Source organism: Podarcis vaucheri, assembly GCF_965113315.1.
Source record: "Podarcis vaucheri genome assembly, chromosome: 12".
Lineage (NCBI taxonomy): Eukaryota > Metazoa > Chordata > Lepidosauria > Squamata > Lacertidae > Podarcis > Podarcis vaucheri.
Window position 1 is genome coordinate 7984808 of NC_138750.1, and position 25858 is coordinate 8010665.

Genomic DNA, 25858 nt, shown 5'->3' on the forward strand with positions numbered 1-25858 from the left:
CCCCCTTGCCATGTAAGACAGCTTACTAAGCTTCTTTATGGCCTTCCTGAAGCTGGAAAAAAAACAGGATAATGTGTCAAACACATGGCTCTTGGTCTGTTTTCATATGGAAGTTTTGTGCATCTGGCTTAGCAAATTCCTGCCATCCTAGTTTTCAAATGAATCAGTATTGTTTCATATTTTTCGGTAAAAAGTTTTCTTTACCGTTTGTTTAATTTCTTCAACTTTTCCTGCTTCAACCGCATCAGGTTTTATGATCACAACAGTGTATTTTTCCTCCTCTAAAAGAGAAGCAGGAGTGTATACAACATTCAGTATATAGGAACAAGACTATGTACTAAGTAACTTCCTATGTTAAATGGTCTTTTATAGATACTGTACATGCTTGCAATGCTTTAACAAGCACTAACATCTATGCCTCCCCCTGTGTGAGATCCATTTACAGTGGTACCTCTGCTTTCAAATGTAATCCATTCCGGAAGACTGTTCAACTTCCAAAAAGTTCGAAAATGGAGGTACAAAGGACGGTCTGCCAATTCAGTAGAGAAAATTGTGAAAAACAACCAATACTTTCAACTTCCAAGGCGTGTTCAAAAACAGAAGCATTTATTTCAGGGTTTTTGGTTTTTGAAAACTGAAACGTTTGGCAATGGAGACATCCGAAAATCGAGGTGCCACTGTATTTAAATGCAAATCCTTACAGGCATCTGACCACATCTGACCATCAAAAAGAGCACCACATCACAATTTCATATCTGTGTCTTCAGGAAGGAGATTCCAAATAACATTATCATACAGGTAGATAAGTATGAGAAATGTGATCAGGACAAACAAAACTATGTTTAAAAGACACTGGTAGTATAGCTGACTGAATATCAGTTCCAGCAAGTCCACCTTATCCAATTTGTATTTTTCTAGCAACAAAAAACCTCCCTCTAAGTCTGTCGAGTTAGTAGAACAGAAGATTAAAAATTGGTCCTGATAAAACCCATGCCTATTTGTACCCCCAGCAGCATGAAACATTTGCCTCTTTTGTCTGCATCCTTACCCAAGATGAGTAAAAAGAAAATGACAAATGGGTTTTGTTTTTTTCAGATATCAGAAAATTTGGTCTGAAATGCTGACAGATTGGCATTTTTTAATACTCTGGGCATAAAAAAAAAAAAACACCATTAGAATGGGAAATTCTTCCTTGAATTTGCTTTAAGGGGCTGCAGGTGCAAACATTTTCCTTTCAAAAGTCTTGCTGCTTCATTCAGATACCAATTCCTGCCTTCATGTCTTGCCAGGTCACAGGTCACTCTGTTGTATGGCAGGCCTGCAATGGCCATAATGTGGTGCTGGCCTTGCAGTCCGCAGCGGACAGTGTGGCTGGGCAGAGGCACTCCCCTGACCCTCTGGCTGGTTGTGTTGCTGCTTATAAGGAGGAAGACAGGGAGGGGGTGGCAGTGAAGAGGCTGGCACACTACCCACCTGAGTGTTTGCACTGCGCCAACCTCACCACTGCCTTTCCCCTCCACCTCTAGCGCCTGGTAAGCAGCATGACTAACCAGAGGTGAAGCGAGTCACAGTTCTATGGACCCCGAGGCAGGATGGTGGAAAAGAGCGTGTTTAACTCCTCCCCATTGGAGCTGCGGGGGCATCTGTCTCCTGTTAAGACATTCCTACCAACAAACGGTTAACGGACAACAACAACGATCACACCACTGATTTGCTACCTATACAAAAATAAAAATAAAATCTATCAGGAAAACTTGCCGACAGTTTCTTCCTCTACAAGTTCTTCATCGGATTCTTTCTCCTCCACAAACAGAAGTTCTGGCAGCTGAAAATGTTTTCACTGTTACATGACGGTCATACCAACTTTTCAAAATAATATTTGTTGTTGTGTTTTTTTTAATGCTTTTTATTGAATTTTTCCACAAACAAAATAAAACAATCTTTACAGTCATCATTGGTGTCATCTTATTTACACTGCGTAAAATCACGCCTCGACTCCCTCCCTTCCCAGTTGCGGTTTTCTTAATATACATCTTCTCTTACTGATTCTTATTCACTTCTATACACATCACAGGATTTATATTAACCCTGCTGTAGTTTTTAAACTTCTACAGTTAATTCCTATATATGCTACAAATTTACCCCATTCTTCTTCAAACTTTGTCCCTTTTTGGTGTCGGATTTTATATGTCATTTTAGCTAATTCTGTGTATTAAAAAAAATTAGCCTGCCATTCCATAACCGTTGGGCTCTTCGGTGACTTTCATTTTTGAGCTACAAGAATCCTAGCTGCTACCGTGGCATATTGGAATAGTTTATGATCCTCCTTTTTTAATTCCTCCCCTATTGTCCATAGTAGGAAAGCCTCCAGTTTTTTCGGGAATGTGTACTTTAAAAGTTTCTTAAGTTCATTGTATATTAGGTCCCAATTTTTTTTCATCTTTTCACATTCCCACCACATGTGGTAGAAATCCCCATCCTTAAGTTTACATTTCCAACAGGCTGTATTGCTCAATTTGTACATTTTTGCCAATTTGACCGGGGTAATATACCACCGGTACATCATTTTTCCTAAGTTTTCCCTTAAAGTGGAACACGCTGCAAATTTCATCCATTCGTTCCATAGTTTTACCCATTTATCATATTCTATGTTGTAACCAAAATCGATTGCCCACTTTACCATTACTTCTTTTATTAACTCATCCTTGGTGTCCCATTCCAACAGATAGTTGTACATTTTAGACAAAAGTTTTGTTCTTTCCTCCTGAATTTCTATTTGATATTTAGACTTTTTCTCGCTAAATCCTATTTTTTTGTCCTCTTTCAATAAGCTATTTCAAAATAATATTTGGTAAGGATGCAATTGTGAGACAGTTCTTTCAAAAGTTTCCAAACAGTATAGAAATGAAACATCACCACTATAGATTCTCCAAAGGCAAATGGATGGATGGAAAGATAGCATCAAGAAAGCATCGATGGATAGATACCATCAGCTGCAAGGTAAGACAGCTTTGATTGGATAAAAGCCAGTGATGGGGAGGAGAGCACTGGTTCAGGATTGCAGTTTGGAGGGAAGGGGATAATAATCCCTGCTGTGGTGTTTCTTCAATATACCACCCCCACCCCACTATTAGTAGTTTTAGGGGGTGTCTTCTGGGTGGGCTGAAAAGGCTACTCTCCCACGCTCCCTACACCCACTGCCATCCAGACATAATTCAGGGCCTCCCACGGCAGCTGTTACCTTGCCTGCTTTCTTACTTACAACTTTCCAGGGTGTGGCCCTGCCTTCCGACTCCTTAGTCTCAGGGTCCCCCTTGTAGAACTCAGGAGAGGGAAGATGGCGACAAAACTAGAATAAATTGGTTCTGGCGCCATCTGCTTCCCCGCCTTTGGGCTCTCTGCCTTCCCATGCCACCAATCCCAAGGGGTATCAGCCATCCCTGCCTATAACCACTCACAGGCAGTAAGTCCCACTGAATTCAGTGAGGTGTGATTTGGAGTAGATTTGTTTATGACTGCACCGCTCGGCACCAACAGGGACTTCTGTGCTTAAAATAGCATGCTGGTGCGCACCTTTCTGAGATTATGTTCCATTGAACATGGTAGGACTCTGTTGCAAAGGGTGGGTGTCGCAGAGCTGCAAAGGCACCCTCTTGACACGGTCATTGTTGCAGCTTACCTGGGTGGGAGGTCCAGGCTGTGCGACGCACCAGTGGGAGTGCTGGACTCACCCTGCTAGCTCATCTGTGCAACCCCAAATTTGCTGCAACCCTGCCCCACAACAAGACCCATGGAAATAAAGTTAAAGGTACCCCCCTAACTGTTAGATCCAGTCGCGGATGACTCTGGGGTTGCGGTGCTCATCTTGCTCTATAGGCCGAGGGAGCCGGTGTTTGTCCACAGACAGCTTCCAGGTCATGTGGCCAGCATGAGTAAGCCGCTTCTGGCGAACCAGAGCAGCACCCGGAAACGCCGTTTACCTTCCCACCGGAGCGGTACCTATTTATCTACTTGCACTTTGATGTGCTTTTGAACTGCTAGGTTGGCAGGAGCTGGGACCGAGCAACGGGAGCTCACCCCGTCGCGGAGATTCGAACTGCTGACCTTCTCGTCGCGGGAATTCGAACTGCTGACCTTCTCGTCGCGGGAATTCGAACTGCTGACCTTCTGATCGGCAAGCCCTAGGCTCAGTGGTTTAGACCACAGTGCCACCCACAACTGCACATTCATACGTGTCCAATGGTGCCTGTGTCCATTTACGTTTACTAGAATTGTTCTGATTAACTTCAGCCTCCACCTGATATTGTCGTGTGCAAGTGCCATAGATCATAAGCCATTGTAGATCATCACCCACCTAGTTTACCCCTCACAAGAGTTACACTTCCCAGTTAGCCTTAAGAAACTGCAATGCCCAGAATTCTTTGAGGGTGTGGGGAATGTGTTTCAAATGTGCTTTAATGGTGAGGGGCAGCCGTGGACACCATGAATGGGCATTCCTAGCGAATTGCACCCTTAGGATTGGAGTTAATTTTCAAAACTCTCTGCATCATTTCCAAAGCAGTTTGCAACAGAGAAATGGTCCGACGGGGGGGGGGGTCAATAAGTATGTAGGGTAGCACTTTCAAACCAATGAAAACAGGAATGTGTACAAAGAATAAAAATCATCTCAGCAATAAAGCAGAACACAGAGCATTAGAAAGAGAAGGCAACCGTACTTCTTAATAAAATATGCCAATACTGAGTCAAGGCAGAGTTACCTCTGGTCTTTCTGCTTCTCCTGCTACGATTCTTCTCTCTCGTTCTACTATCTCTATGACTTTCCTACACAGAAGAGGTCCATTCGCGCCTCTCACAATATCTACCATCTTGCCATCCTGCAAATAATATTTGCTCAAATAAAACAGTGTTCAGCAACATCTCATAGTTTTGTATGTTTTAATTGGTTTCTAACAACAAATATTTTCCAGGTGCAAACCTTTCATTTTATGTGCTTTATTCGCTTCCAACAACCTGGAAGCCTATGGCTGCAATCCTATCAGTGGTAATCAAGGCGAGTCACACTCAAACCTAAATAACTTAAGTCCAATTATTTCAGTGGGTCTATTCTGAGTATGACTAACTCTGGTTGTCACCCTATACGTATTTATCTTTGCTTAAAATGTATTTTTTATAGCCTACCTTTTTGGGAATGGCCACCCAAGTCTGCTCAAAATATCACAAAAATACCATAAACACAATGATCTAAAATAATTAAAATTAACAAAAATCAGCAGCATTGATAGTTATCTTTGAAATGCCTGTTATACTCACTTGCCTGTGAGTGAGTCTCATTGAACTTATTTCTGAGGAGACCTGCACAAGATGGCACTGTAAGACCGCAGTCCTATGTTCACCTACTTTGGAGTAAGTCCCAATGACCTCAGTGTGACTTACTTCTGAGTAAAAATGCATAGGATTGCACCGAAAGTTAGTTAAGCTCCAGCTGAGCCTATTGGAATCAATGTAAAAAGTTACCATGATTTGCCATTATGATTTCCATGGGAACTCAGCTCAACTAGCGTAGCATGAATCTACCTATACATTATGATTAATTGTTTATTCCATTTGCATAAACAAACTGGAGGGGGGGTCAGTGGTGTGGGAACACTAGGAGACTTAGCTGTGGAAGGTGATGGAAGAAAATCGAGAAGTCCCTGATCCCTCATGATCACAACATTGTGACACAAATTGCGTGTTGAGTCCCACAATTGCCACCCCCCAATAATTCACACTTCACACATCAATTTTTGTTTAGGTTTTTGGCATAATTTTGGCCACAACTTTATTCAATACAAAAATGTGAGTGGTTGCTTAGGCACTGGTTATGACTATCTGTCCATGCCCTCAGGGACAGAGCTGGCATTTCCGGACACCAGCGGAAGCCAGAGGCATTCCGGACACCAGCGGAAGCCTTAGTGGGAAACAAGTATTGGGTGAGAATGAAGCTGGGCATCAGTCCCTCACTTCTCACCCTCATGTTCCTTTGGGGCTTGCACGGCCCAAGTCCGATGCCAGGGACAAGGACGAAAGAATGGCAAGCCCCTGGATTCCTTTAACGGAATTCCCTTCGCATCATTTGGAGGGGCAGGCACTTACCCCTCCAAGCACCACTTTAACCAATGCCTAACCGCCATGGAGCCTCCAGCTCACCGCCAAACCACTCACAGCCCCAACCAAGACCTCAGCTTGGTCACCACCGCACCAATCCAAGCCTCATTCCCTGAAGCGGAAAGGTGCATGCCATCAGCTCGGAAAAAGGATGGCCTCTCAAAAAGAATCTCGGGGTGGGAAATTGCATCGCCACCCAGCTCCAAAACTTTTTTGACCACAGCAGAATTGATGCGTTTTCTGGCCCTTTCAGTGGCAGCCGGGCAACGACTGCCCTTCCAAACACAGCGTTGCAAAAGCTTTGACCAAAATTTTTTCGCTGTCGGCACCATTGCACGCAGCGTCTCCAGGTCACCCAAAATTGCAGCACGTAGTGACAAACAGTCCATGGGCACCAGGTCGTTCTCACCAAGCTGCACCACAATAGCAGCTGGCGGCCCCTCCAGGAGCAACTGCCTCCGGATACTTGGCAGGAACTCCGACCAGCGCATCCCACGTCTGGACAGCCAAGACAAGCGAATATGTGGAGGAAAGCCGGAATCTGGACCCAATCCAGATTGCCGTGCTGCAACGCCAGCCCAATGGACGATACTGTGCCCCACAATCCAAAACGGGTCACCGCTAAACCTGATAAAAAGATAAAACAAGCAAAGATTGTAAGACACCAATAATGTTAACGAACATAATCTTTGAATGCATTCGATTTCCAACGACCTGTATTTTATTTCCACTGCCTTATTAACATGCTTTCCGGCCTTCTTGGTGGTACGTTTGTCTAGGCATTGGTTCCCGACTAGCTGCACCTGACCTCAGCAGGGCAGCACTGACGACTGGGCCCCACCATATCGTCAGTGCCAGCAAACATTGTGGGGGAGCAATGAATCCCAAGGCAATCGCATCCCGCCAGGTGTCGTTCCCCATAGGGGAAAGATGCACCCCAACTGCCCTAAAGAGGGCAATAGCCTTGAAGAAAATTAGGAGGGTGCAATATTACAGAACCACCTAAAGCAAGGACCTATTTTATTTTATTTGTTATTTTATTTACTTTATTTATTTTATTCTATTATCCACCGCCTTATTAACATGCTTTCTGGCCTGCTCGGTGGTAGTTTGTCTAGGCATTGGTTCCCGACTAGCTGCACCAGACCTCAGCAGGGCAGCACTGACGACTGGGCCCCACCATATCGTCAGTTCCAGTAAACAGCATGGGGGAGCAATGAACCAGGTTAGACTCAAGCTCACCCCAAATGCTCCCAGGGACTCTTGCATGGCCCTACCCCTCAAAAGGGGTCGACAAAAGCATGGCAAATCCTTGGATTCCCTTAATGGAACATCTTTGCGCATTGGAGGGGACAGGTGCTCCAACCCCCCCTCCAAACCACCTTGAACCAATGCCTTAAATTATTTTGAGTCCAGGGAGAGCTGCCATCAACTCAATCCAAGCCCTCTTGCATGCAGGAATGCAAACTTATGCTGGAGGAAGACAGCAAACATTCTCGCCCAGCTGTACCACCAGCCCTGCGGGAGGACCTGCACAGGTCACACTCGACCACACCAAAGGAAGGATCTCCTCCCAAAGCATTCCCCATCTGGACATCCAGTATATGTTCACATGGGCAGGAAGACTGAGATGGCGCCCCAGTCCAAACTCGTCAACATGCTTGCCAGCCTAGTGTACAATGCTGTGGCTCAAATGTGCACAGCTGCTCCTATGAAAAAAGAAAAAGGAAAAGGAAATAACAGACAAGCATCAGCACAGACATCATTGTGACACTTCCTGATATAACCCTCGTCAGCGTCAGACTTCCAATGACCCGTATTCACAATCCTGTCTACTGACAGGCCCCCAGTGTGCAGCCTTTGCAGCAGCACCTAATCGTAAGGAATGAGGAGTGTTCAGCGGTAAGCAAGCCGCAGGCTGTAATAACTGGTGCACGACGTAAGCACATTGATGCCGGGCTAACGGGAACCCATTTTCATGCACTAGGAGCGGGCCAGCCCCCAGGGAATAAAAAGCCAAATATTCTGTTATCCATAACCGGGCAAGGGCCCTCCTCACCTGTGGCGGGAAGCCTGATTGTGGCACTCCTGCCCACTAAGTCTGTTTTAGAGTTACCAACTCTAGTGACAAGCTCCAAAGGATAAGGAAAAGTCCTGAAGCAATAAGCCTCCAGACTCTCAGCCCTGTGCTGGCTCCAACAACCATTTTCCCAACCCTCAGTGCGAAAATGCAATGGACTACTGAAAGGAGTCTCACCTTGATCTTTAACCCGCAGACAAGTTTTAACTTGTTGCAGATACTGCATAGGTAAAAATTGACCGACTTCCTGCCCACTGTCCTATGAGGTTGGAGCCTATTCCAACCTTCCAAGGCCCTGCGCACTGCAAACTTTATACAAGGGTCTCTGAAAAATAAAGCTTCAATGTAACAGACATTGCAGCGGACTGAATTCAGATAGTTATAACCGCATGCCCAATCTGCAGCAGGTGGACCAAATACTGCAGGATCTGCTCAGAGGATGGGGGCCAATTCTTCTGAATGGCCGAGAACTGCCAGCTTAAGGCTAAGAAATCCATCCAGGCCTTCCCATAAGAGGTAAAAGCAGAAGGGGAAATGGAAGCTGCCGCTCTCTGAAATTACTAATTGTTGTCAAAATGCCACAGGTCTGGAAAAGTCTGGCAATAGCTGAGTCTGGAGCCCAGGATCTGAAGCGCTTCATCTGAAAATCGGATAGTGTCAGCGTAATTTGGAGAGTAGCAAGCACAATAGTAAACCTTAAGTTGCGCAGCTCGAAAGCATGAGCGGAGGGGCAGAGACTGTGCTACAGCATGAGGACTGTTTTGCCAAGACGCTCACCACTACCTGGTTATCAGACCAAAAGCAGATCCGATGGTCACTGAACTCCTCGGGCCACATGTGAACTGCTACTACAATGGGGAAAACTCAAGAAAAGTTATGTCACATGATTGCCTCACCACACCAGGCTTGAGGACATAGCTTTGCACACCAGCAGCCCTTGAAATAAAAACCAAAGGACAAAGATCCAGCAGCACCAGCATGAACCTGAAAATCCCTGTGCGGGTTCAAGGTATCCTGCCATGGCGAACTACTATTGCATACATTCAGGAATTGCTACCATCGCCTGATATCTGCCTTCACCACACTTGGTAGGCATACACAAAGGTAAGGGGACCTCTGTCAGCATCGCCCTTGAGCCAGTGCCACCAACTGGACTCATCCACTTCAGCCCCAACTGGGCTAGGCGAGCTGGGTGGGTAGCACTTCCAGAGACCACCTTCTGCACAGGGACAGGTCAAAGTGCTGTGGACTCACAGCTTAAGAGTTGTGAGCACCGGATTCACTCCAACAAAAAGACAGTCGTCGCACAGCAGAGTACAGCAGAGTCTAGCAGAGTATATAAAGAACTCGGAGAGCAGCTCTGTAGAATATCTTCTTTATTCTATCTACAACTATACAAACTATATACAGAGCTTAATAGGTCTAAGTATAAATAAATGCTGCACTGCACTGAGTGTCTGCAGCTGCCCTTAGCAGCAACCTTATCTCTACACATGATCTCTAACACTCAGTCTCTCTCCCTCTCTGACACTGACTGACTGACTGACTGACTTGGTGCTGGAGCAGAATAAGTAGAGACCAGAACACGCCTCCTCCTCTCTGGAGAATCAGCAGACTCCTCAGGCGATTCTTGGATATGGGAGGGGTGAAATCTAGGCAGCCTGGCCTAGTGGGAAGATTAGTTAAGTGACCCAGCAAGATCGGATCTGGTGAAGCATCACTTGCTACAGAGGAAGTATTACAAATTAACTTCCTTCAAGGCAGACAGCTTCTCCATAGCCAAGTGGTATGTTTTAGCAACGATATCCAACTGGATCCCTAAATAAAATGGGAATATGGGCAAAAGGTATTGAGCTATTGCTTGCCAGCTTCCAGCCCCCGCTTGGGCAGGGGGCATCTTGTGCTGCCATCATGATATGTAAATTTACAGGGCCGATGCTGGCCAGAACCCCTAAAGAAGTCCCAACCAAGCTGCCGCCAAGCCAGCTTCCTTTTCAGACACACACTCTGTGCAATGCAAAAAACACACTCCGTGCAGTGCACACACTCTCCATGCAATGCAACTACACACTCCGTGCAATGCAAAAAGCACGCTCTGTGCAATGCAACTACACACTCCATGCAATGCACACACAAACCCTCCGTGCAATGCAACTACACACCCCGTGCAATGCAAAACACACTCCCTGCAATGCACACACCCTTCATGCAATGCAACTACACTCCATGCAATGCAACTACACACTCCGTGCACTGCACACCCTCTGTTCAATGCGACAACAAACTCCGTGCAATGCAACTACACACTCCGTGCAATGCAAAAACAAAACAAAACAACACACTCTGTGCAATACAACTACACCCTCCATGCAATGGAGCTACACACTCCCTGCAATGCACACACCCTTCATGCAATGCAACTACACTCCATGCAATGCAACTACACACTCCGTGCACTGCACACCCTCTGTTCAATGCGACAACAAACTCCGTGCAATGCAACTACACACTCCGTGCAATGCACACACACCCTCCATGCAATGCACACACCCTCCGTGCAATGCAACTGCAAATCTCCTAGCAATGCAATGCAATTGCAGCCCGTGCAGCGCCGTGCTCTGCAACGCACGCAAAGGTGCTTTCTCCCAGTTGCATATTGCAAACATGGCGCCCGTTACATCCCTCGCAGTGAGGTAACCATCAAAAGGACTTAAGTGTCCAGGTAGAGCAATGGGGGAGCATGCAGCTGTCCCATACAGGGACCAATCCTGCAACCTAGGCATTACCGGCACTATCCGCTGACCCAGTGAAACCAATGCTTCATGGACCACATGGGGACACTATTGAGGCCGGAAACGCTTCCAGGCCATCGAATTCTAGGGCAAAGCCCTAGGATCACCTGCTAGGCCAGGCATAAATGTTTCCAGTGAAATAGCAGAGTTGAGGTAGCCCACAGCTTGTCCAGGTACCCCTGCTTCCCTTTTAGAGGGAAGCACCCCTTCAAGAAACCCAAAGTTCTTTTATCACAAATGGGCCGAACTACCCAGCAACAGAATAGCCCATAAGGAGCAGTTTGTTTTGTTTTGATATAACTGGCTAAGAGGGGGATATGAACCCTGTCTCCCAGGTCCTAGTCCTACACTTTAGCCACTAAGCCACAATGGCTCATCTCTAAAACGGCAGTCGCCACTATCAGGGCAAAACAAACTTAAAGAAAATAAACTTGTTCCGAAACAGCATAGTTCAATAGCATATACAGAGTGCTCATAGTCCTTGGAGGCACAGGGAGCCATAAAGCCAACCTTCAGGGATACTATAAACGAAAGTGATACCAGCTAAGCTGGAAACAGCCCTGACTAGCCCCACAATTTCAACAAGAGAAATGGGGGAAACCTTTTTGCGAAAGAAAGCCCCTAACGGGGGCTCTCTCACTATTGGGAAAGGCAAGCCACAGATACAGGGAGAATCTTCCTACAGGGCAGGGTAAGGGGTGGGGTGGGAAATTGAACAGGAAAAGGGGGGAAATAAATTATTTAAGGGACTAGAGAGGATTAAAAAGAAGGGGAAAATAAAGAAATAAAGAAATGTAACCAGAAGATTGTCCAAGTGCTCCATGTGATCCGAAGCAAAACGGCCAAGAGGAATTCCAACCTCTGGCCCCTTATATTTATAGACTCTAACCCCTCCTCTGAATTTGGCAACATACAAAACTCCCCAGCAACCCAATCTTAACCCTTTAGAAGGCTTGGGTTCTCTCCAAATCTGCCTAGTCATGGCAGGGTGGCATGTTTCCCCAACCGCAACACGTGCTCTCTGGCTAGGGAGAACACGCTTTCCCAGCTCTGCATCACCACACACTTCCAAAAGATGGCAGGGACTATCTCAGGGCTTATCCACACTCTTTGCCCCACTCTTTTCAGGCACAGGTTCATGATTAAACGCTCTGTGTCTGAGCATTTTAATCCCCCCCCCTTTTGGGGCTTTCCCTGCAAAAACCCAGTCTTTAGTGCTCAATGGGTGCAAACGTTAATTCAGGTTTTCCATGGACGGAGTTTGCTCCGATTGAGCTTAAAGGAGTGGGTTTTTGCGGTGAAAGCTCCAGGGCAAAAAAAGGAGAGGGGGGGAGGCGGTTTGATGTGGAACTTTAAAGAATGGAGGAAAGGTAATTGTGGTTCAGCCTTTGATGAAGCATTCCCCTTTCTCCTATCACAGATGGAAATGCTTCTTGTGGCACTTGCTAGTATACCCAGGGGATTCATGCATGCCTGTTAGTTTCAGGTTTTTTTTAATGTTCTTGTATTATTTTTGTATTAAAATGTTTGTTTGTTTGTTTAAAAATCTGCTGCTCCAAACAATTGGAGGCACTTGGTTCAAATGATCAAAATATTTTGTTTGATTTATGTGATCAATTAAATTTCTACACCACTGAACCTTTACTGGTTTCTTATCTGACAAGGAGCACCACAAGCTAATTAAGGCGTAGTATGCCATTCCATCTTATAGTATTTTACTGTTATAGTAATGTTTTAGCGGCTGTTTTTCCCCACGTGCACAAGCTGTTATTTATGTCTTGTTTTTATCTGTATGGGCCTACGGCCGTAATAAACTATTATTATTATTATTACAACTGCTTTGTTTAGGATTGTTCAGAGGAAGTTGGAGATAACATCGATGTTTACACACTAAGCTTGAGATTCTCAATGGCAATGGTTCAAATAATAAGCCATTCTACATCATAGTTGTGACGCCCCCTCATTGACCCATGGATCTGTCCCCAGTGCCACCAAACCAGCTGTACTTCCCTAAATCTGCCTCTGGCCTGAGCATATCGGCATATAGAATACTCTGCATATGTGTGACCTGGGGTATTCTGAATCCTTTGATGTTTTGTGACCTAGCAGAAAGATGTGCTCCTACATACGCTGATCTTTATGTGTGGCAAATCTATCACCCATCTCCAACTACCCTTCTGAGAAAACCCACCCTCCCACTATATACAGTGGTACCTCAGGTTAGATACGCTTCAGGTTACAGACTCCGCTAACTCAGAAATAGTGTTTCAGGATAAGAACAGAAATCGTGCTCCGGCGGCGCGGCAGCAGCGGGAGGCCCCATTAGCTAAAGTGGTGCTTCAGGTTAAGAACAGTTTCTGGTTAAGAACGGACCTCCGTAACGAATTAAGTACTTAACCCGAGGTACCACTGTATAAGGGTCTGGTGACTTCTGTTTCAGTGTATCTGAAGAAGTGTGCATGCACACGAAAGCTTATACCCAGAACAAACTTAGTTGGTCTCTAAGGTGCTACTGGACAATTTTTTTAATTTTGACATCTGTCACTAGTTTGTTGTCAGTTGTTCCAGCTCCATAGTCAACTATTTCATATAAATCCATACTTCAATGATGCACCTCTTTTCAATCTGAAGAATTAACTGAGAATTAGTCACCAGCAAAACAAAAACTAAAGTCATTCACCGTGTACTTACCACACAGAAGATAAAAGCGGGTTCACATTTATCTTTAAAGGGGAGCAGACTTGGAATGCTGTTAGCCTCTGCCTTAAATGAAGCACAGATACATAACCTATATTATTATTATTTTTCAAAACACCCACAAGCCAAGCTATAGCAGTTTCCATATACAGTGGTACCTTGGGCTACAAACACCTTGGATTACAAACACTTTGGGTTACAGACTCCGCTAACCCAGAAGTAGTACCTCGGGTTAAGAACTTTAACTCAGGATGAGAACAGAAATTGCGTACCAGCGGCGCGGTGACAGTGGGAGGCCCCATTAGCTAAAGTGGTACCAGGGGCATCTTACCCATAGAATCTAGTGGCGCAGGGTGCCAGGGCACCAAGTTCTGGAGGGTGCCAGGGAAGAGGCAGAGGTTGGATGCGGCGCCTCCCGGCATCAGATCGCTGCCCTTGCCCCCCTCCGCCATGCCACACTGAAGCAGCGTTGCACCCGGAGCCTCTTCCTACTGTGGCCACCACAGCACGAAGTGGCCAACTGAGCCAGAAGCTGCCACGTCCATCTTCTGCCTCTTCCCCGCCAGAAGAGCTGCCCTTCAGTTGCTGCCCGCCTCCTCCAGTCCTGCAAAGCTGGGCGCATCGCTGGCAGCGCTGTCCTCCCTAAAAAAGGTTGGCAGCTCTGGGAAACTGGGGGGGGAGCCAGAGAGACCTTCACACCATGGGGCCCAATATGCTTAAGACGGCCCTGAGTGGTACCTCAGGTTAAGAATGGTTTTGGGTTAAGAACGGACCTCCAGAATGAGTTAAGTTCTTAACCAGAGGTACCACTGCAGATTCTCTGTAGAGTATTGCTGGCTGGCTCACTGAGAGTTTTGATTTGCAGTCTGCTGATAGCGTTCTGCCTTGTTTCCCTTTCAAAATAAATGTTTGCATGACTTCACCGTTAATGCGACCATAGATGGTGCTACTGAAAAATGCAAATGTAAGGAGATAAATAGCATTCTTCTAGCCAAAGGTAAGCACTCTGAAATCCCATTAGTTTTAAAGGGAAAGCAAGAGTTAAGCACATGCTTGCTTAATATTTCACTGAAATCAATGGGACATTAAAATGTGTAAAGCTCTGCACACATTACCAGGTTAAAAGACAGCTTGGTCGTTATTTTCCCCAATTCAGATCAAAGTGGGTTTCAGGTAAAAACATTAAAACCTGGTTTTTAATAAGAAATGGCATGATAGATGTGGAATGCGGTGTACAGCACTTCCCAAACCATCAGTGGGAGCAGTATTTCAACATTTTGGAAAATCCAGAATCTTTAACATTGGTCTTTAGGGATGTGGAACACTCTCTGAAATGAACAGTGAAGATCTGCTAAACAATATTTTGTGTTCTAAAATTTGAGGGCAGAATACCCTCTCCTTCTGAAAGTTACGTATTCCCAAGGCTTGCACTATTTTTTGTATTTCTAGCTTAAAGGTGGCTAAAAGGTAAAGGTAAAGGTACCCCTGACCATTAGGTCGAGTCGCGGACAACTCTGGGGTTGCGGCGCTCATCTCGCTCTATAGGCCAAGGGAGCCGGAGTTTGTCCGCAGACAGCTTCTGGGTCATGTGGCCAGCATGACTAAGCCACTTCTAGCGAACCAGAGAAGCGCACGGAAACGCCGTTCACCTTCCCACCGGAGCGGTACCTATTTATCTACTTGCACTTTGACGTGCTTTTGAACTGCTAGGTTGGCAGGAGCTGGGACTGAACAACGGGAGCTCACCCCGTCGCCGGGATTCAAACTGCCGACCTTCCGATCGGCAAGCCCTAGGCTCTGTGGTTTAGACGACAGTGCCACCCACTAGGGTTTATATATTATAATTCTGTTACTCCTCCCCTCTTTCGTAACTATGCAGTAGCTTTTCATATGTGATAGGGCTGCCATATTTCAAACAGTGAAAATTCAGGCAGAAAGGTAGTTGTTGAGCTTTTATTGGCAAATTTGCAAAAAAAGGAAGAAATTTTAGGGCTATTTTCAGGAAAATTGCCAAAAACGACACTGCCGACATGGGTTGCCATATGTCTGAATTTTCCTGGACATTTTTTTTCGGGGGAGGGGCAATTTCCGCCCAGACACTACTTCCAACTGCAGTATTCTGGATATGTCCAGGAAATTCCGAACATATGGCAACCCTGATATGTGACTACAGGATTTCTCCAGCAGCTGAAATCAGTCAACCTAGGAATAAAATAATGACAGTGTACAGTGGTACCTCGGGTTAAATACGCTTCAGGTTACATACTCTTCAGGTTACAGACTCCCCTAACCCAGAAATAGTGCTTCAGGTTAAGAACTTTGCTTCAGGATGAGAGCAGAAATTGTACTCCGGCAGCATGGCAGCAGCAGGAGGCCCCATTAGCTAAAGTGGTGCTTCAGGTTAAGAACAGTTTCAGGTTAAGAACGGACCTCCGGAACGAATTAAGTACTTAACCCGAGGTACCACTGTATTTGGAATGTATTCTTCAGTGTTTTGCTGAAACTGCAATAAGGAAATTAGTCACAGAGCACAAAAGTATACTTCCCCCAAAATGTTTGGTATTGGAAGGCTTCATATCTGGATCCTTACCACCGCAAAATGCAGAAGATCATCTTCACCATATTCATTTTTTAGTTTTCTGAATAAGCTCAAGACAGCTTTGCAAGGTCCGCACCAAGCCTGATAAACATCTACTACTGGAAAACACACAACAAAGTGCCTACATAAAATGTGTAACTTCAAATGGGTGATACCATTTTTTTCTGATTTGGAGGCAGGGAAATGCCCCTCTATTGAAACCATGTTTTTACCAGGTTTTATGGGAAAGTTAACACATTAATAATAGGCATGATGCATCACTAGTAGTAAGCAATCGTATTCCAGGAATTAACACATGTTTTAAGTTTCACTACATCTGTTACTACTATAAATTTATTTATACGCCACTTGTATACCAAAATGGCTTCTAAGTTTACAAGCATAAAATCAATTATAAAATCCATACGTAATTAAAATACACAATGGAACAGTCTTATCAAAGCATTAAAATTCTTTTAATTTTAATTCTTTTAATATTCTTGTAAAGAAGCTGGTAAAATGCGGTCTTGACTCTGCTACCACTCAGTGGATTTGTAACTGGCTGACTGACCGAACCCAAAGGGTGCTCATCAATGGTTCCTCTTCATCCTGGAGAAGAGTGACTAGTGGGGTGCCACAGGGTTCTGTCTTGGGCCCGGTCTTATTCAACATCTTTATCAACGACTTGGATGATGGACTCAAGGGCATCCTGACCAAATTTGCAGATGACACCAAACTGGGAGGGGTGGCTAACACCCCAGAGGACAGGATCACACGTCAAAATGACCTTGACAAATTAGAGAACTGGGCAAAAACAAACAAGATGAATTTTAACAGGGAGAAATGTAAAGTATTGCACTTGGGCAAAAAAAAATGAGAGGCACAAATACAAGATGGATGACACCTGGCTTGAGAGCAGTACATGTGAAAAGGATCTAGGAGTCTTGGTTGACCACAAACTTGACATGAGCCAACAGTGTGACACGGCAGCTAAAAAAGCCAATGCAATTCTGGGATGCATCAATAGGAGTATAGCATCTAGATCAAGGGAAGTAATAGTGCCACTGTATTCTGCTCTGGTCAGACCTCACCTGGAGTACTGTGTCCAGTTCTGGGCACCACAATTCAAGAAGGACACTGACAAACTGGAACGTGTCCAGAGGAGGGCAACCAAAATGGTCAAAGGCCTGGAAACAATGCCTTATGAGGAACGGCTAAGGGAGCTGGGCATGTTTAGCCTGGAGAAGAGGAGGTTAAGGGGTGATATGATAGCCATGTTTAACTATATAAAAGGATGTCACATAGAGGAGGGAGAAAGGTTGTTTTCTGCTGCTCCAGAGAAGCGGACACGGAGCAATGGATCCCAACTACAAGAAAGAAGATTCCACCTAAACATTAGGAAGAACTTCCTGACAGTAAGAGCTGTTTGACAGTGGAATTTGCTGCCAAGGAGTGTGGTGGAGTCTCCTACTTTGGAGGTCTTTAAGCAGAGGCTTGACAACCATATGTCAGGAGTGCTCTGATGGTGTTTCCTGCTTGGCAGGGGGTTGGACTCGATGGCCCTTGTGGTCTCTTCCAACTCTATGATTCTATGATTCTATTCTATGATTCTATTCTATGATTCTAATTAAAATATACATTAAAACAAGCCAGTTAAAAGGCATAACAATTTAAACAGTTAAAAATAATTAAAAATAAGACCAGAAGGCCAAATCCAGGGGACTGCTTGCCTAAACAGGTGTGTCTTGAAGAGCTGGCAGAATGCCAATACTTGTTTTCAGCAGTATAACCTGCCATATGTGGTAGAAGCAGGCCCAGCACAGGTGAACACAGTGACTGCCAGGTTGCCGCAGAAAGACCTACACTGGCTCCCAGTACGTTTCTGAGCACAATTCCAAGTGTTGGTGCTGACCTTTAAAGCCCTAAATGGCCTTGGCCCAGTATACCTGAAGGAGCGTCTCCACCCCCTGAAGGAGCGTCTCCACCCCCATCGTTCTGCCCAGACACTGAGGTCCAGCTCCAAGGGCCTTCTGGTGGTTCCCTCACTGCGAGAAGTGAGGTTACAAGGAACAGGCAGAGGGCCTTCTCGGTGGTGGTGCCTGCCCTGTGGAACGCCCTCCCAGCAGATGTCAAGGAAATAAACAACTATCTGACCTTTAGAAGACCTCTGAAGGCAGCTCTATTTAGGGAAGTTCTTTGTGTTCTGTTGGAAGCCGCCCAGAGTGGCTGGGGAAACCCAGCCAGATGTGCAGGGTATAAATAATAAAATTATTACTACTACTACTACTACTATTGTTGTTGTTGTTGTTAAACATATTTAATGAAAATCAGAAAACTCAAAAAATGTATGCCTTTGTAGTCTGATTTTAAAGTACACAGGGTTCAAATCAAGAGCTCTGTAGCCTGCAAATCAGACATTGGCTTTCTGTGCATCTATGCCTGGTAGTCAGACTAGATGTGACAGTAAGTGTAACTTCTTTGCATTTAAGGTGCCCATTTTTTTAAATAAAATGCACCTAGAATCATTGGCAATATTTGTGGGATAACCAGCCTCTTATAACCAACATGCTTAAGTCTAATTAATGCATTAAGAAGTTAATACCATAGAGTAAACTGTTCTTCCCGGCTTGGCTATGTCACTTCCCCTTACTTTGGGAGGAAATAGATAATAAACCCTATTGTTCACCCCCAGTCTACCTGAGCAGCTCAGTATGTGAAGAGGTTTGAGGCGATTGCTCCAGCTCAACCGCATGGCTCTCACTAGCCACTCTTAAGTTCCTACACCAATTGTATAGAAACTTTTACCACTTTATAACTAAGCTAAGTTTTACTGCCTGTGCAAGATTTTCTGACTGATGTGTGGAAAAGCATATGAACATGACCTTTGGAGAGTTAGTAAGTAAACCAAGTTTCAACTTACCAAACGTGTGATCTTTTCTTATTCTGGGGGAACAGGGAAATTTTGGAACTGACTTGGCAGGGCATATTTTAAAGATATAACAGCCTATATTTCCACACTTTATTTCACTGCATGTTTTTGGACTACTTACAAGAAATAAGTTCTGAAAAGTTAAAATCACACAGGAATTTATTTTTGTGATGATACAACATCCAGTAAAGGGATTACAAAGTACATGCACTTGTAAATGCACTGCAGTGATGTACGCAATTAAAAACTGGTGCATACATGCTCACACACACACACTTTAGTATATAAGAGGAAAGGCGGGAATTGTACCTGTTAGACCTTTCTTCAGCAACATTTCTTCCCATTGTTCTTGAGTAAGTATTACTGCCTAAAGTAAAGCAAACGTAGAGTTTTGTCAGCTTTAAAGTGCTGGGTGTTCCAGCAAGCAGCTGAATAATTAAGGTAAAAGACAAAATCTCTACCTGTAGCTGAACTTCCTTCTTCTTGCTTGCCATCTTATTCCCTATAATTGTGTAAATGTAACAAAGAGCCGATTGAGAAAGATATTGGATTATAACTAAATCCCACTCAGAGTATTCCCACTGAAATTAATGAGCCTCAGTTATTCATGTCCATTGCAACCCGTTAACACACTCGCAAAAAAATGTCAACATAAATTGCAGTTCATTTTAATGTGGCTGGATTTTTTATTTACGGCTCTATGCAGCAGCAAACCCAGACAATGTGATCATTTGGCCATTAAATATCAATTCCCCCAGTTTCCTCAATTAACACAGCAGTTCATCCCTTAACGCATCATATTTTAGGGCGTTTTCATTATTGTCCATAGGGTATGCCCCCATCCAGCTCTTGAAAAATAACAGATTTTCGAATTGACAAAAATAAAATAAACATGAGGGCTAAACATTCACCTAAGTTTTTCTCAGAGCAGGCCCATTGAAATTAATGAACACGACTAAGAGTCATTAATATACTCCAAGTAAAAATTGGTTGAGTACCACCCTGAGTGTTCATAACAAGGGAAATGATGTCTTCATCTGCAGCTCCCTTAATCAGTCATCTGTCTCCAACCCTTGTCTTTCATTAAAACATTGAGGGGGGAAGCAAAAAAGAATGAAGACTCTTGTAGCACCTTAAAGAAATTTATTGTGGCAAAAGATTTCATGGACTAAGTCCTCTTCATTAGATATATGAAGCACTTAGTTAAGTTATGACATTCTCAGTGTTAAGACTGGTTATTCTACTGCCTGTGACAGAATATTCACCATTAGCTAAACCTCCACAGAGTTAGCAACAACTCTAAACTTCCAAAACATTAGGTGGGCACCAAAGTTCTCAATATATTTATTTGAAAGCATCTATTCTGCTGGGATCGATCTTTTCTACACCAGTAGAGTGGGTTAGATAGCATGAAAATAAATGCAGGAATTCCCACAATGAGATTTGAGAACAGTATAACAAAGATTTGCTAGTCTATTTCCACAAATTACTGATTTAAAAAACCTGAAGTCATCTCACATATACCTTGTCATTTTTAAAGACTTGATTCAAACCAACAATATAAATTAATCCCATTATTAAGCTCACATTATTTTCTGGGGGAAATGATGTTGACAGAACACTGTGTGACTTTCCACTTCTGCAACTGGCTTGCAGAACACAATGCGTTCAGTGCCCACGGAACAACATTACTAATTCTGATACACACAGACAGACAAAAGCCAACATGTATTCATCCTAGATAAAATAATATGAGTACATAACAAACATCTTTAGCAATGCGCATCAGTTACAGTTTATTCATTCCAGTTCTGGAGGGCTGAAAATTTTTTGTTGGGCCTCAGTGAAGTGTTTTTGAGTGTCAAGCAGGTTAGATCTGGATAAGGACAGCAAGGGCTAAAGCTCATCTGAGCTTCTTTGCCATGTTTGTTTTAGGGATGAAGCATCCCACTTCTTCACCTCAACTCCCCAGGATTAATTTTAGGATTAAACTTCCCTGTTGTCCTGTGCACCTCTAAAGCATCTTCTTGGGAACAGGTGGCTGGCTAATGGTTGGAACAAACTATCTCCCAACCTTGCCCTGTGACTGTGTCTCTCTTTGTCCTTCAGGCTGAGAAGACCCAACACTACAGCAAGGTCATCCAGGCCACACAAAATAGCAATAAATGCGCAACTGCGCGCGCACACACACACACGCATACACACACACGGTGTCCACTGTGTTCACATAAATCTCACTTCCATACACACAGACACCATGAGCATGCCATGTCTTTATACACACTGTGTTAACTGGTCCAGGGAAACCACTTCCATAGAGTGAGATGAACCTTCAGGAAGGATGGGAGATGGAGGGGCAGGCGGTTACGGCTGTTGCTATGGTCACCAAAGAACATTCAGGTAGAAGCCAACAGTCAGGAATGAGTCAGGGAGGACCTGCACTCAGCCTGGGCTCAGTTGGCTGGTGGACATGCAGCCCCTCGGATGGACCTGGTACCTGAGAGGTGACTATGAAGGCTCTCACCAAACCAAGGAGCTGCGAGAGAGCTGCTGGGCTGGCCCAAGACCTTTTGGCACCTGAGGCAAACCACAAAATGCCCCCCACCCCCAGGGAAGATGGGCAGAGTGAAGATCTACTTTAGGAACAAGGGAGGGAATCAAATCAACTTTACCCAATGGTTGAACTGGGAATCAGAGGCTGTCATGGGCTGAATCAGGCCTGCTCCAAATCATGCCGGGTGAGTGAAGACCCCAGGAGATCCCAGAGGGCACCCTCCCATCATTTCCTCCCTGAGGGGTTGGAAGGAGATCAGCAGTGGCCCCTACGAGAGACCGCTGCGGAGACAGCATGGAGGGGGCTGCTGAGGATGCAACCAGGGCCGGATTTAGGTTTGATGAGGCCCTAAGCTACTGAAGGTAATGGGACCCTTTATATGTCCATCTGTCGTTTGTCAACAACAAATTGTCACTGTTTTTTGTGTTGAATATATGCTATATGGTAACTTATGGACCTAAACATGAGTCTGACCAAACTGCGGGAGGCAGTGGAAGACAGAAGTGCCTGGTGTGCTCTGGTCCATGGGGTCACGAAGAGTCGGACACGACTAAACAACAACAACAACATGGATCTAATAGGTATCTAAAGCTATCTGCACATAACAAAATATGTATTTTATCAAAGTAATTGTTGAACTGAAATACAATTAAGAAGTACTGTATATTAATAGTGATTTTTTTTGGGGGGGAGCAAGAGAGTGGGGCACTAAGCTATAGCTTGTTTAGCTTATACAGTGGTGCCCCGCAAGACGAATGCCTCGCAAGACGGAAAACTCACTAGACGAAAGAGTTTTCCGTTTTGGAGGTGCTTCGCAAAACGAATTTCCTATGGGCTTGCTTCGCAAGACGACAATGTCTTGCGAGTTCCTGCTGGTTTTTTCCCCTTCCCCCCCCCTTTTTCTAAGCTGCTAAGCCGCTTATCAGCTGATCCGATCAGCAGATAAGCCGCTAAAAGCCGCTAATCCGCTAATCCGTCAATGGGCTTGCTTCGCAAAACAAAAAAACCGCTAGACGAAGAGAATCACAGAACAGATTCTTTTTGTCTTGCGAGGCACCACTGTACGTAAATCTGGCGCTGGATGCAACAGATCTAGCAGCTGTGGTTGGGGCCACAGAAACAGCAGTGCTAGATGTGTTGCTAGATCGCTCCCCAGTGGATCCTGGCAGTGGATCCCCCGCAATGAATCCTCACATTGCCTCATGGGTGGGCCAGCCCTGCTGCTCAGGGAAAGATTCCTGATGGCTTTAATTTGGCCACTTAAGGAAGGAGAGAGAAAGCTGCTCTAATGAACTGCACTTTGGAAGGAAATATTCAGTAAACAGGTCACCCGGAGGAGCCATTTGAAGAGCTTGAGATCAATGGGCTCCACTTACTTTCTCTTTAAAGGCTAGGATGAAGGAGGAAAAAACACCCCCACTGTCTCTTCACATCTCTTGCTTCACAGGGTGTGGGTGTGAGTGTGTTCTTGGCCAATCTCAGGGTTATTTCCCCATTACTTCCTTCCAAGGCAATCTAAATTGCTTACCGCACATTTCAAAAGTTTGCCACTCCCAGTCAATCTTTATTTCTCCTTTGGGGGGGGGGCTTTTTATGGAGTGAACTTTGTTATGGGGAAGTTATGCCTATAAAAATGCACCCAGCATAACAGAATTGGGGAAAATGTTGTTGCCTTGGTGACTATACGGTGACCTTAAGAAAGAACACAACTGCTGTTTGAATAATAGCCTGGAGAGTAATCTAAATCAAATGATTTGCTGGGCTAAACTTAATGACTTTTCTGTTAGGAGAAACTACACAAATGTGTGATTCAAGGATATAAAAGAGTGGCTTTTCTTCTGAACTATCACATTTAGCTATATTCCCTTGGCATTATGGAATTAGTGGAGACAATTTCTGCATCACAGAGAAGATAGTTCAGGCCTTTTCCTCCAGCAATAAATCTGTCTACAGAATAATGGTTTAACTTTTCATGGGAAGACCTTTAAAAGACTCATCCTAAGGTAATGTTATGAGTTTGTGGGGGAGGAAGTTGGCAGCATGAGAGACCTTCTAACCCCTGGATCCAGCAAGTGATAAAATAAAAGCCAGGATAGCTTCCTGTTTTGAGATGATAGCCTGGGTGATGGTCCATTAAATGAAACAAAGGAAAGGGACTCTGTGCGAGGTGTCAAATGGGTGAGGCTCCTCCCTCAACTCATAGATAGTTAGAAGGACAAAGCAGCGCAGGCCTTCTTCTCTGTTTTGGCTTCTTGACCACTCTTCTTGTGGTTGTTTTGCTAGCTTTCTGCCTTGCCTCTTCCTTACCCTCACTTACGTGGGGGCATCCTGTAAGTGCATGCAGGATAGCAGTCTGCAAGCCCATTTCCTCAAAAGTAAAGAGCCACTGACCTCAATGGGGCTTTGCAAGTGGCTAGTTGGGCTTGTGAGCTGTTATGGTGACCTCACTGATGCGGGAGCAAGCCCCTCTGAGTAAATGTGCATGACTTGGAGCCCATGAGGTCTGGCATTCAGCCCTCCCATTCCTCTTTTCCAGGAGGGGCCCATCCCGTTTCACCGCCTGAGGCCAAACGGGAAGGTGCTGCCCCGCCATTGCTCCTCCACCAAACCCTCACTTACTGGAGTTGCGCTGCGGCAACAGCTTCTGGAAAGATCTCACAAGACCTTGTGGAGCTCTCATGAGATCTTGTCAGAAGTTGCCGCCATGGCTTTTCTGGCGGTAGTGGAAAGGGTAGGTGGATTGTCCACAGGGGTCTTGCTTGCAGGATTCCACCATTTGAGGTGGTTGGCCCAGAGCACCTCATGGGCTGGCCGGCTTGCTCCTTTCTGCAGAACCAGGGCAGGTTCAATTCCAACCACTGATAGGAAACAGGCCTTGTGCAACAGCCTTTGAGAATGTGGGGGAATGTTGCTCATCCTCCTTTCTGGAGCTCCCTGTGGCACCTTGGCCAGAAGATCGTCTGCTGGCAGACAGGCTCCTCCCCGGTCACCTCTTGGCTCCCTCGCACACATGCCTGCGAAGCTCTTCCTCCATTGCCAGCTGTGCAGGAGCTCAAGAGTGTTGACCGGTGGGAGGGCCGGCCCTAACCTGGGCCCTGGGGGCAAATCAGTCATCCGGGCAAAATGTCTCAGACGGAAGTAAAGCTGTCATAAGTTCTCTCTTATTTACAAGAAGTAGCTGGGTTTTAGAGAAGTAGAAACCTAGTTTTGTAAGCCAGGAGTGTCAAAGGAAGGAGAATTCTGACAGGACTTGTTGCTGTTCAATGTAGGGGAGGTGGGGATTAATAGGACTTTAACCTATATTTCAACTTAAGTACAAGAAATTGGCTCATACTGGGGCAGGACAGTCCTTGAGATCATGGACTATGCCAGGGAGTAGAAATTTGTGATCACCCTTTGCCCATCACCCCTGAGCATTGGCCATGCTGGCTGGAGTTGATGGGAGTTGGAGTCAAACACTCAAGGCCACCATGTTGTTTTGTTTCTGGGTAATAGAGAAGGTCTGATGGGACCCTTCAGCCTCAAAGGCTGAATTGAACCTCCAGTGACCATTCACTTACCTCTGTGGCAGGATAAATGTATCACATTCTCTTTGGATTGGCAAGTGTTGCTTCTGTCCTGATTCATATCTTCTGGCCCACAGATCTGCCTGAGTTTCAAATGATGGCACCGTGCCTCATCGTGAACAACAACAATTGTTCAGACCCAGCCAAATCCGTTGAAAAATGAAAATGTTCATTCTTCTACTTGTTCTTGTGGCAACTGTGCAAGCCAGGAAGAATATGAGTGGAGAACCACAAGACGGTGTCTGACCAGGTGATAGCATGGTAGCCCTTCCGTGAAGCAGTGTGGGTCACCTGCCTTGCCACAGATACCCTCAAGGTAGCCTGCTTCCTTGGCTATGGCGGATGACGTAGTCTTGTCACGAAAGCTGAAATAGGATTCAACAGCCAGTCCAGTCAACCCAACTCCTGAACATGGACCATCTTGTCTCATTGAGCCAAATGTCTTAGGCCGACCCCTGTGTCCCCTACATTATAAACCATAAGTGTGATATTTCTACATGCAGGGAAATATTTGG

The 25858-nt window shown here is 45.1% G+C and overlaps 1 protein-coding gene across 5 annotated transcripts in view; it reads right to left on the reverse strand.

The window, feature by feature from the left end:
* Positions 1-21604, reverse strand: part of NME8 (NME/NM23 family member 8) — a 35202-nt gene extending 13598 nt beyond the window's left edge. The window contains exons 1-8 of one of the 5 annotated variants that reach the window (XM_082192867.1): positions 21508-21604; positions 19685-19725; positions 19533-19590; positions 16307-16413; positions 13711-13782; positions 4758-4874; positions 1759-1825; positions 205-281 (exon numbers count right to left, since the gene is read on the reverse strand). In XM_082192867.1, the coding sequence (XP_082048993.1) occupies positions 205-281; positions 1759-1825; positions 4758-4874; positions 13711-13782; positions 16307-16413; positions 19533-19590; positions 19685-19717 (531 nt within the window). In that variant the 5' untranslated portion in view covers positions 19718-19725; positions 21508-21604. Of the gene's footprint in view, positions 1-204; positions 282-1758; positions 1826-4757; positions 4875-13710; positions 13783-16306; positions 16414-19532; positions 19591-19684; positions 19726-20260; positions 20279-20810; positions 20921-21507 lie in introns of those variants that run through there. The other 4 variants (XM_082192864.1, XM_082192866.1, XM_082192863.1 and 1 more) reach the window with 4 other exon arrangements.
* Between the last annotated feature and the right edge of the window lie 4254 nt (positions 21605-25858).